The 12,980-nt window shown below is 44.4% G+C and overlaps 1 protein-coding gene across 2 annotated transcripts in view; it reads left to right on the top strand.

Annotated features, from left to right (window-relative positions):
- Positions 1–12,980, top strand: part of Jazf1 (JAZF zinc finger 1) — a 290,475-nt gene that overhangs the window by 237,471 nt on the left and 40,024 nt on the right. For both annotated transcript variants that reach the window (XM_021190884.2, XM_029535226.1), the window contains exon 3: positions 8,781–8,977. In XM_021190884.2, the coding sequence (XP_021046543.1) occupies positions 8,781–8,977 (197 nt within the window). The remainder of the gene's footprint in view (positions 1–8,780; positions 8,978–12,980) is intronic.

The raw sequence follows: 12,980 nt of genomic DNA, 5'->3' as shown, positions 1-12,980 counted from the left end.
AAGCCCAGGGCTGTGCTGTGCGGGGGGGGGGGGGGGAAGAGAACTTAGAACTTCTTTATTCTTAGCATCAACAATGAAAAAGACCATGGTTTAATTTATTTGGAGCTAAAGAGTAATTGCCTCACTGATAGTGTATGTTGACCTATGACTTGTAAGGGTTGTTACTGGACCCTAAGTGAGCCAGGACTTTGACTGTGGTAAAACTGACCATATACTTCACAGGGCTGTAGAAAATTCCCACATTTGTTGAGAAAATACATGGCAGCTGAGAGAGGAGCCCTGCTCATGACACCCGCTGCCTAACGTCGATACATAGATTTCACTTAAGTGATTAAATCCAGGGCGAGATACTGCTGTTTTAAAACTTAAGAGAAACAGGGAGCAGGGAGGGAGGGAGAGGGAGGGGATCATCGATCCTAAGTATTGTCCACAGAGTGGCCTCTGGTCTCTGGACGGTGCTACCTGGAAGGTCCTGTAGCCTGTGTGTTTCCTGGGCAGCACATGGCCAAGGGTCAGGATCGTCCTGCAACCTCTGCCTCCTGGGCTGCTTGCTTACCCTCCTCCCGATTCCTAGAAGACACTGCTGGTTCTGGGTCTGTGTGTGTGTTATTTGTCATCTATCCATTTAACAGTAAGTCCCACCCAAATGTAAGCGTTCACTCTGCTCAACTGGGAAGCTTTAAAGATTGATTTGTTGATTTATTAATTATGTGTACGTGTATAGGGTAGACCGTGTGCACATTCGAGTTCAGGTGTTTATCAAAGGGTCCTGGACATTGTGAGCTGCCCAGTGTATGGGGGTGCTGGGAGTTGAATACAGGTGTTCTGCAAGAGGGGTGCATGCTCTTCACTGCTCAGCTGTCTGTCTGTCCAAAACTGAAGGTTTAACAATGAGAGAAAGCTAGATTGGATATATTTAGTAAGCAGGTACTTATTATACTTTTTATCTGTAAAATAATAATCAATAGTATATTGTTATAAATTATGTTACGATGATATATATGATATATTATTGAATAATCAAAAGCAATTTTATATTATACCTTCTCTACATCAGGAAACTTTTCCTATATTGTTGTTGTAATGTCTGAATAAAGAAGAACAAGAAGGAATTATGTAAAAAAATATTATTTCCGAGGTTGGAATGCTAGCTTAGTGGTGTGAGGCTGGCATGGAATAAATGAGTCCTGGCTTTGTTTCTCAGTACAATGGAGAGAGAGTATGAGAGTATGAGAGATGGGGTGGGGGTCTCGGGGGAGAAAGAGAGCAGAAAGGAGAATGGGTGTCCAGACAGAAAAGGCCTTCTGTCCATCTTTCCATCCTCCCTCCCCCTACTCTCTTTTTCTTTTCTTTTCTTGTCTTCTTTTCTTCTTTTCCTTCTGCCTTACCAGCAGAGTTGGAAGATCTGACAGGACATAGGTGTGCTTTCATCGTCACTTAGTTTGTACCTATTGTCTTGGAGCCCCTCAAAGCTCTCTCCACCCAGGCCAGACAGAAACTCTGTAAAGAAGGAGTACCTCTCCGTGTAGGAAGCCTGCTGGTATTATTATGGTGTGTGATGAAATCTGGTCCCTCCCAAAGGATGCCCACAGTGGATGTGAGGGCCAGGTAGCACACAACACATACATGCACATTCACACACACACACACACACACACACACACACACACACACAGCTTTTTATCAGGTTTAGGAGTTCTCTGGTGGACTTTTTAGGGTCACTTATGTATACCATCATATCATCTGCAAATAATGATATTTTGACTTCTTCCTTACCAATTTGTATCCCCTTGATCTCCTTTTGTTGTTGAATTGCTCTGGCTAGGACTTCAAGTACTATATTGAATAGGTAGGGAGAAAGTGGGCAGCCTTGTCTAGTCCCTGATTTTTAGCAGTGCACTGTTTCTAAAGAGAGGGTTGAGCCCTTTGGATTTCAGTCACTGTCACTGCCTCCACCATGCTGCCTGGGAGTGTAGCGTACAGGATCAGCAGAACTGGGTGGGCTACCTGGTGACTCAGCTCTGGCCAGATTGTTGGTGTAGATGTCAGCAATGAACGACTTGTGAGCTGAGATTTCCAGTGCTGGTATTGTTTGCATCTGCTGTGAACCAGGAACCTGACCCTCATCAAGCACAAAGAATCAGTGCTGTTGCAAGGGCTTTGTGTCCGTTGACTCGTTCCTTTTACCTCTTGGGTTGGCTCTATTAATGTCAGCAGTTACAGATGGGAGAACTGAGGCCCAGAGGGGTTAGAAGATTGTGTGGGGTCACACAGCTAAGCAGCATAGATCAGAGGATTGAGCGTTGACAGTCTTCCAAAGTCTGCCCTAACTGCTACACTAATATATTCAAACCCCAGGTTTACATAAAGACATGGGTGTAAACTGAGTTTGGTGGCTTACAACTGTAATCCCAGCACTCAGGAGGCTGAGGCAAGACAACTAAAGTTCATGGTCAGCTTAGGCTACATAGTGAGACCATGTCAGAGAGACTGGGGAAGGAAAGGAGCCCATGTAACGGCCAGGAGCATACTTACTAAATAAATAACAAAGGTAATATTTTATTGAAATTTCTAGTATTTACTTTAAGATGTGTTATCCAGGGCTAGAGAGATAGCTCAGAGGGAAAAAAATAAAACACCCTTGCTGTTTTTGCAGAGAACCCTCATTTGATTCTCTGCACCCACGTGATGATTCACAGCTGTCTATGACTACAGTTCCTGAGAAACAATGTCTTCTGACGCCTGAGAGCACCAAGTGTGCATGTCACATGGCACATATACATACATGCAGGAAAAACACATGAAATAAAAGGAATAACTAATTTAACAAAACACTTAAAATGTGTTATCCACGACTAGGTAAGTTTCATAATTCATAATTTTCCAGATTGCCTGAAGGTATTGTAGCACAAATACTAAACCTCATTCATATGTTATATGGTATTGCTGGCAAGGTTGCAGGCTGGCATGTTACTGCCTACATCCTCAGGATGAAGTGAGTGAATGGCTTTGGAGTAGCAGCCAAGCTCTGTCTCAGGTGCTGTCCTTTCCATTGTCTGTCTTCAGAGCTCGGGGCTTCACAACCCCAGGCTGTGTGCGCTCTAGGTGTGTGCAGCAGGATGGGATACATTTCTGATCAGAACTTGAAGCCAGAATGAGGCATGAAGAGAGTGAGCTGTGCTGCTGCTGGGGTGGCTTCCTGAGCCAGACTGTGGAGGTTCAAACTCCAGCCCTGCATCTCAGCAGCCAGGAGGACTGGGGCTGGGCTGGGACTCTGCAAGGAAGCATCTGTACCAGGACAGCCTCCTGACCGTGCACGCCGCTCACACTCCCCGCCCTCTCATAAAACCCAGTTCTTTTCAGATTTTTCCAAGAAACACTAAGTTTGAAGTGGTCACTTCCATCTTAGGGACCTCCAGTGTCACTGAAAGCCAAGTGACACCCTCCTAGACCCCCTGAAGAGCACAGGATGAGTGTTTTGGCGAGTGAATGAGATGGCAGTGCACGTCTGCCTAGGTTTCAGAAGAGACTATAAATTTGCTGAGTTTGTGGTTGCAGCTGGTCTCCCTGGAGCAGCAGCTGACATTTCCCCCTGTGTTACATTCATGGTCCATGTTTAACCTTCCAACTCGAGAGCATTGTGGTCTACAGACTTAAAGGGTTTATAATGGAGACTTGAAAATTTACTTAAGAAATATGAACTTCCCTTCACAATAACAAATATTACTACAAATGACTGTGTTAAATTATGGTCACTTAGACATTTCTGATTTGTAGGAAAATTAAAGTTAATCTTACAACAGCTTCAGTTTCAAAATCAAAACATGACTTTGCTGACCGCAGACTTCTAGGCTGTTAGTCAACAGTAGATGAAGTCCCTAGTGACTACTTTTTCTTTTAAAAACATTTAATTTCTGTGCGTGTAAATATATATATATATATATATATATATATATATATATATATATATATGAAAGAAAAACCCTAAAAAATCTACTGTACTTGGATCTAGGTAATATTTCTCTTGGGAAAACAAGTTATAAAAGAAACTTCAAAGTGTCTGGTAATTTTGGGCACATGGAACATAATTTTATTATTCTTTAAACTGTGTGAGTAAGCTCATTTACTCATTTGCCTATATCCCATAATTTAAAAATCATTTAAAAATGTTACAAATTCATAGTAAATACGCTAAGATATATTCCTTTTTATAATGTTAAAAAGAAAAGGACGCCTTTCTGGTCTCCCTCATCCCTTCCTAGTTCCTTCAGGGAGTAGGGAAGGAGCCTGATTTGAATGCTTTTTTCCACATTAAAAATAAGACTACAAGGTCTATTGACTAATATTTAGTAGCTAATCTTGACGAGGAAAACTGTCCTGAATGGTAACATTTGCCCATTTCTGTGGTGTAAATACTCCCAATTTCTCGGTTCCCAGCTACCACTGTAATGCTACTAAACGCAGATACTGTAGTATCTTTCCACCCAGTAGACACAACATTAATTTCAGTAACCTTGAGGTCATAGGTCATAGTAAAATGCCGTAGGATAATTAAGAACCAGTGAATCTTTGTTTTAATACATTTTATTTAATACATTTACATAATTTAATATTTAATAATAGCTGTATTTAACAGCCAGTTTATAGAGTTTCTGAAATTAAGTGACTTGCCCTCACAGGCCAGTATCATTAGCTCAAGCCTGCTGCAGCAAGGCTGAGGGAAGTGGAGAGTGGACATGGCTAACCTTCTCCCGAATAGGCCCACTCAGGACAAAAGGGCAGGGCCTCCAGGAGCCAGACAGCCCCACTGCAGCAATTGGCTGAGACCTGAAGGACACACCCCCTGGCCACCCTACCAGGTGCTATCCCACTCGCCACCTGTAAGCTCCAGAAGAGTCTCCTCCACTGTCCCTAGACCAAAACCCTCTGAGAACTGTGGGGCACAGCTTTAAAGCCCAACCCAGCAGGCACACAGTTTTCTGTAGGAGACACTGATTCAGACTCCAGACCTGTGCCAGCTCAGGCACTCATCAACCCCGGTGGCCTAGAACAGGTCATCCCACCTCATTAGGAACTGAGGAGTGAGTGTACAGGATTGGGAATGTGACTTGACCAGTCTTTCTTCCAGTTCTGAGTTCTTCCTGTCTCCTGTGATTACTGGGGGCCTTACAGATGGTGTCAGCCCTCTGAGGGAGGCATCTCAGACTAGAGGAACATGACATCCTCAGCTTCTCTTAGCTATAGAATGGGAGTGCTTCCAGCCAAATAGTGGAGAGGGCCTGTTTATGGGATGCCAGGGTGTGCTTGCAGGAGCCGGACCCCGCTTAGAGCTGCATCACTAAGCCTTCAGTTCTTGACTACTTTATCCTCTTCTCTTCTGAGTGGCACCCCCATGTGGGTGCTTATTTGGGGGAACAGGCCCACCTTTTGACTAATAAGTGTGTTGATAGAATATGACTTAAAGCCTTAGAATTTAATAAGTCTCAAGTCTTCATATAGAGAAAGACTTAGGAGACCAACAAAAGAGGATTGTCAGTTTGAGGCCAACCCAAGCTTTATAGCAAGACACCCTTCCCCCAAAAACCAAGTACCGTCAAAGTCAATAAAGGGAAGACCCAGGCCCACTGTGTTAGGAAGTGGCTCTTTTAACCAGGGCTTGCATTGGTGTGGCATTCCTGTGTGTGCGTTTATGTGTAGTTACTGGAAGTGCATTGTGCAGCTGTGTGTTTTGTATATCAGGTTTTCCATGACTTAAGGCTAAGAAAGACTGAAGGAGAGGGGAGTTGGCAGTGATGCTTGGTGTGTGTGTTTCATGTTTAGTGCTTTGTCGTGAGCATGGCATCCTCAACACCTAGAACATACTTAGAAAAAGCAAGCTAAGCCCAACAGTGATGGCACATGCCTTTAATTCCAGCACTTTCGAGACAGAAGCAGGCAGATCTCTGTGAGAACAAGGCTGTGAATTCCAGGACAGTCAAAGAAACCCTGTCTCAAAACCTACTCCACCCCCCAAAAGCAAAGCAAAGATAAATCGTCATCAGCAGCCTGACCTACCCACATGGGTGCTGTGCTTGGGAAAGAAGATACTGTGGCTACAGTTCTTCATAGCTGAGCTAGAATGGGCATTTACTTTTAAAGTTACCCTGACTTACTGACACCTTTGTCTTCTATTTTTATTTGTGAGGTATTGATACATTTTAAACCAAAGAGAAAGTGTGGAGAACTCCCTTGTATTTTGGCCAGTTTCTAACACTAAATATACCCTCTCCAGGCCCCTTCCCATCAGCCACTCCCTGGGTGAAATTTCTGCTCACTCAAGTTATTTTAGAAACAACTCAAAGAATGTGTTAGAGAGCAAGGCTGACCAAGTCCTAAGACAGCACAGTGTGGTTCTTTGTAGACTAGCAGCTTCTGAGCCACTTGCTACATTCCAGGTGGGTCCCCACATTCAGTCCTCACACAGAGCTCTGCAGTCCACTGTCAACTGTGAATCTGCTACAGGTCAGATAACAGGAATAGGAGTCCCCCTGCCACCGGAGGCCCCGCCCACAGTCAGAGCTCTTCTTGTAGCAGCCTAGACATGGTACCTGCTGTCTCACAAGGGCGCCCATTTACAAAGCCCTATCCAGACAACCAGACTTCCTATGAGTGTATACAGATGGTGATGTAGGACAGGGCTTAGAGTTATCATTTAAGAATGTTGACATGCCAGCTTAGCAGGTTGCCAATTAAGCAAAGATCAAATTCTCCCATAGAAAGAGAAAGATGCATCTTCACTTGCAGTCGTTGCATGTTGAGCATCCCTAACTCCAAATAGTCCAAAATCTCTAAACTTCAGACTTTCCTATTAGTGATGCTCAACTGATAGTGTTTATGCAAATATTCTAAAATTCAAAGCTCTTTTAAATCTTCTGGTTTGAAACACATCAGATAAGAGCTTGCAAGCTTCAGTCTCCTTCTGCACACAGCAAGGCAAAGGTCTGGAAGGCTTATATTACTTTGCCTCAAGTCACATAGTAAGTAACCCAACAGGGTTTAACCCTGGCCCTTGTGACTACAAATACCACATTCTTAGCTAAAATACAAGTTACATACTTTTTTCTGCCCATGAAATACTTATGTTTATCTTACCATGTGAGTTACCCACCACTGAGTACAACTGGTCTTCCTGGGAGAAGCTGTGGTTATATTTTGGTCTCGTCCACTCCCTGGCACACAGCACACCCCAGTTTGAGATACTTAGCACTGGGCTAGTTAGTGGTTCTACTTGAAATAATAAAAGGAAACCACAGTTCATTGCCTTTTCCCCCTGAGCATCTATATTCTGAATAGAGGTTTTGAGGAAGCCAGGAAAGCAATTGAAGAACCGAACCAGCTTTTCACTAGAGAATAAACCAGTTCAGGCTCCTGGGCACAGACAGTCCTCACTGCACCACAGTTCCTTTCTCAGTCACTGTTATGTAAGTGATCCCTATATTATTAAAGCACTGAACCTAAGGACTTGGTCAGAGTGTGGCCAAAGTTCCTGTACAGCTCTATGTAGAAAAGTCCATTTGTGTATCTGGATCTTGTTTCCTGAATCATTTAAGGAATGGGCCATCTTTGTACCAAATATAAAAGTAGGAATTAGGTTTTTTAAAGACACTGGGACAGTATTGCTATTGTTTCGTTGTGTATGTAATTAACTCTAAGAACCATATGTTAACTTCCAAAATTTCATAGCATAGTGAAGAAAAACACTCAGGAATTTTTTTAGCAGCATGTTAAGTAGATGTGGTAAGATGCCACGATAAAATACCATGGTGTCAGACTGCAGCTGATGGGGAAGACTTGAGAGGCACAGTAGTGCCACTTCTTGGCCTAGGTAGACATATGTGTCTGTTATAACCTGGATGCTTTCATATTCTGTAATCACCATGCTCATCGTGACAACATCCAGAAATGCATCTGACAAAGTCTACCTGCCATTAATATGGAAAGTGTTTGGTTTCCAGGTAAAGGCCACCATATCCAGATTGTTGCATGGACTCTGAAATGTTAGATTACACAGGAGTAAAAGCAGAAACATTGGGACAATACCTCTCATGTCCAGATGAGCCATACAGGACATAAGGCCTCCTTTCTGAGTAGGAAAATCACAAGTTAAGCAGGCCTGTGGGGAGGGTAGGTTGACCTTCCACCTCGCCCTGTTCTCAGGCTCCTCTTGACTCTGCGTGTTCTGGTGAGCACAGGCAATCTGCAGCTGCTGGCCTAGCCAGGGGCACCACAGTGTGCTAAAACCTCAAGTAACCAGTAACTCTTACTAGGAGAGTCAGAGCAAAAAGCAGTTAAAGGGAACAGATACATGGCACCATAGCTGGGAACAGATAGACAGCACCATAGCTGTTGAGCTTCAGTCAGTGGTGTGAGCACTAAGCACTATCATCCTCTATAAGAAGGAAGCTCCAAACTTGGGAATGGCCAGGGATTTAAGGATGGGTAGGTTTCCTCCAAGTGGGAGGAGAGAGAGAACCTCCCAAGAGAAAAGCTCTTGAAACAGAAGGCCTCAGGGTAGGTACAGATCTGAATCGAGGTTTCCTGGCAAAGATAATGGGCCTAATTTGGAGGAAACTCAAAAGCAACAAGCTAGAAGGCCATTCCATTACATAGGAAAGGGCAACCTTTCATGAGACTTGACAACCTACTACCAGGTTTTTCCCCAGAGCAGAGCATCTATCAAACTCTACTGTCACATGTCTTCTTCCAAGGCTTTGGCTGACCACCTTCAACTCTCATTTCAGATTCATGACAGATGCTGCACGCCGAGAACAGGAATCTCTGAAGAAGAAGGTTCAGCCGAAGCTTTCACTAACCCTGTCCAGCTCCGTGTCTCGAGGGAATGTGTCCACTCCACCTCGACATAGCAGTGGAAGCCTTACTCCCCCTGTGACCCCGCCCATCACTCCCTCCTCTTCATTCCGCAGCAGCACTCCAACAGGTAAGCCCCTTAGCTGGGGACACAGACCCACAGCTTGGATCCTTTCTTCAACTTACTGTGTCCGTTCATTTATTTGTTACCTGTAAGGCGTTATAGAGTATGTGCCTGACTGCAGTGAGATGGGTTTATAGGTTTTTAAGACCTTACCCTTATTGTGTGTGAACTGACAACCTTGTTTAACCTGCTCATGTTTCTGCCTGGGACAAGGATAAGGTGCTGTGCAGGTTCATCTGTACACATGGACCACTGGGACATTCCATACACTTGTCTTCCGATTTTTGCTTATTCTTGAAATTTTTCTTAATTAAATGAGGAACAAAATCATTGGCTCCTACATGTCAGAGAGTGAGCTGCAGAAGTGAGCAAGCCCCATTTCCACCATACACCTGGCAGATTTCAACGATGATTACACACTGACGCAGGGTCAGGGTCAGGGCTGAAGAAGAAAACATTAACTCAATTCCTGCCTAAAGCAGCTGGTAGGAATGGGGGGGGGGGGCTCGTGTGCCTGACAACTGAGTTTCTTAGAGCATCTTGGCTGAGTTCATTTGTTTGCCACAGCATCCTTCTATCTCACCAGGTTGGGAGCATCCCAGGGGTACTGGAGGCCCTGAGTTGCTCAGGAACTTCACTTCAAGGCCAGAGTGTAAAGCAGACACTGGGGACTGGGAAGGTCCTTCTGAGCTTTATCTGAGAAGCAGATTCTCTCCCCTCCCATTGTAGGAACATGGACTATCACTGATCAAAGAAGTGCTCGTGAGTACAGTGCTGTGTCACCTAGAACTCAGTGACATGAGCAGCTCCAGCTCAGCTGGCACCAGAGGAAGAGGCTCATGGGAAGAGCAATGCAGTCAATAAGGCATGGTTGGGGAAGGAGGCAGGAAGTGTGTTCCACTGTACAACAGCCACATGTGGGGGAGCCTGCGTGCCCCACAGCAGACAACACTGCATACAGAAGAGGAAACTGAGGTGGTGGCAGGGCCCAGGACACCAGGGATCATGTTTGAGATTCTGGTCAATCCTAAGAGAAAAGTCACTTGGGATGGCACCAGCGTCCCTTTAGCATTGCCTCCCTGACTGAGTCCTGCAAGTCCCATAATTCCCTGCCTTGTTTCCTATCAAGGGAAGTACCCAGAGTTCTACTTCTCGTTCATTAATTCACAAAATATTGTGGTAATGAACTCCCTGGAGTCTGGGAATATGCTAAGTTCAACAGAGTTAGAGGAGAGTCCTTAGTGTTCATGATTGCATTCCAAGGAAGACCCTAGAGAGTTCCCAGTCTTCCTGACTATAATGGGGGAACTTTTATCTCATGGTGGATGGACATCCACAGTGTAGCCATGAGTGAATACTTTGAAGACGGGAAAGCTGTACAAGCCAGGGACCAGAATTTCCTGCGAGCTCTTTATTCATAAATGTCATTACCCTAAGCAGGTCACAGAAGCTTACCAGATGTTAAAGGCCTGGCATCAGTTCGATGTCTTGGGTCATGGGGGTGTGGCCTCAGGATGCTCTTGCTTTCTGTTCTGTGAACACCAGCTTTCAGAGCCTTCGAGTGTTATCTATCATGTAAATCTGAGGAGTGGCAGAACTGGGCATGGAGAGTGCTGGGTCCTTTTCCCTGTGACTCCCTATACTAGTTCCTCAGATGGGAAGTGAATTGTGGGGCCAGCAGTCTCCAGCAGAATGTGTTTCATACTTGAGGTAACATAGACTGTGACTCATGGCCAACATCAGTTAAACTGGACTGCCCCAATTAGTAACAGGCTCCCTGAGCCCTGTGAAAACCAGGACAGTTCGAAGTGAGAGTTTATTATTTTTCATGGAAGAATGTTTGCAAGAAATGGAATCATTTCTTTTTCTTTGGCCATAAAGAAATTTTTATGACACCCTGTCCATTTTAGCAATTTCCCACCAAAAAAATTAATTTATGTCGTGGGAAAGATGTATCATTTTCAGTCTGTCAGGATCACCGTTAAGTTATTTGCTGCTTGAAGAACATTCCACATAAACATCAAAAATCAGCAGAGGAAATGGTTTCTTAAGCCCCTGCCCTGCACAGTTTGGGCTGTGGGTGTTTTCCCTGTTCTGAATGTTATTTTACCTGTAGCAAGGGAATCAGCCTTGTGCTTGACTCATGTGGTTCAAGCCGTTTCCATTACCAGGTTATAAATAATATCCCGCCGCTCCACCTCCTGAGCCTGCTCTCCCAGCTCCCACAGTCAAGGTGCAGTCCTGGGTTGGAAGTAGCGGTCACTTTGTAGAACATTTCATTTATAGATATTTTAAAGCTCTGCTCTCTGAACAGCCTGGAGCCTGGTTTGGGCATTGACATTAGCTTCCCAGTCTCTGGGAGAATCTGCCACCACAGGGACAGGTGAGCAAGGTGTGTCTCAGCGAGAGTGAACTCTTCCATTACATAGGCCCAAGTTACAATCACAGAGATAGAGAAATATAAAGATGACGATTCGGTTCTCTGAAAGCAGGGTGTCAGAATAACCCCATTTTTGTCCTGTAGAAATGAGAGTATCAGAATAGTTTCTAAGGGGGGAGGCAGTTCATATTCCTGTTTACTGTTCATGCTCACTGCATTCTTTCTGGGTGGATCTGTGCTCAGCCCTCCAGCAGGCCCCAAGTGTGGTGAAGGAGATCTGTCACTCTGCACTCCCGTCCGTGTCTGTCTTTGAAGAGAATGTGCTCTTTCTGGTTTGCCAGGATGCCCTAGTAACCAGTATTATGCTGAGATCTTTAAAACATTCATTGTTATTTTGAGTCAGGGTCTTATTTAGGCTAGGCGGAACTAAACTTTCTATGTAGCCAAGGCTACCCTTGAATTCTTCCTCCTCCTGCCTCTTCCCCAAGATTGCTGGAATTATAAATGTACACCACTATACCTAGAGGGCTCCTTTGATATTGTTCCTGTAATGATTGGTGTTCAGGAGTCTGGAAGTTCTGCATTAGGACTTATTGTCTATGGCCCTCGTAAAATTTCTTTGCAATTACACCATGTGTGTGTGCTGTGTGCGTGTGCATGGGTGTGTGCTTGTGTGTATCAGAGGACAACTTTCAGGGGCCATTCTCTATATTCTGTGGGTCCTGGGGACTGAACTTGAATCTTCAGGCTAGGCAGCAAGTGCCTAAGTGCCTTTACTTGCTTACCTATCTCAACAGCTATTGACCAACTTTTGGTCTTTGTTTTGATTGAGATATGAGTGTCTGGCAGAGGCAGGCAGATTTCTGAGTTCAAGGCCAGCCTGTTCCACAAAGTAAGTTCCAGGACAGCCAGAAAAAAAACAGAGAGAAAAACACAGAGAAACCCTGTCTTGAAAAAAGAAAAAAACAAAAAACAACAAAAAAGGAGTGTTTATAAACTGAAACTCCGTTTTGAGAGTATATCACACTCTGGAGAGGACTTAAGAACCTCTGTGCAGAAAGTTCTGGAAGAGTTGTTAAATGGCATCTTGACACAGGGCACTGTCATCAGTCATGGGAAACCTGGCCAGGATAATACAGGGAACCCAGTCAGAGGTCTCCGATGCACACTGCTTTAGTGGCAGGGCTATGAACCAAAGTGGACTTGGGGTTTGTGTCAGCCTCACCTTCACACAGCAGGCATCTCACAGCTGTGCAGTTCAGAAGCAATGAGAGCAGAGGCTGTCCTCTGAAAGGATTCTTTCATTGTCTTTCACTGACCTTCTGAAAAAGACTGCCTTACCTCAGAAGTCACACAATTATGGCATACTATCCTTTGGGGAATTATGAGGAATAGTTTAGACAGGTCTTATGATAGCCAAAGCCACCCTCAAACTCACTGTGTAGTTTAAGACAACTTTAATCTCCTGATCCTCTTGCCTCGACCTCCCAAATGCTGAGATCACAGATGAGCACCTCCATGCCCACCTGCTTAAAATTCTTTTTTTTTTTAAAGATTTATTTATTTATTATATGTAAGTACACTGTAGCTGTCTTCAGACACTCCAGAAGAGGGCATCAGATCTTGTTA

Source organism: Mus pahari, chromosome 2, assembly GCF_900095145.1.
Source record: "Mus pahari chromosome 2, PAHARI_EIJ_v1.1, whole genome shotgun sequence".
Classification (NCBI taxonomy): domain Eukaryota; kingdom Metazoa; phylum Chordata; class Mammalia; order Rodentia; family Muridae; genus Mus; species Mus pahari.
This window is presented reverse-complemented; position numbering and strand designations above follow the sequence as displayed.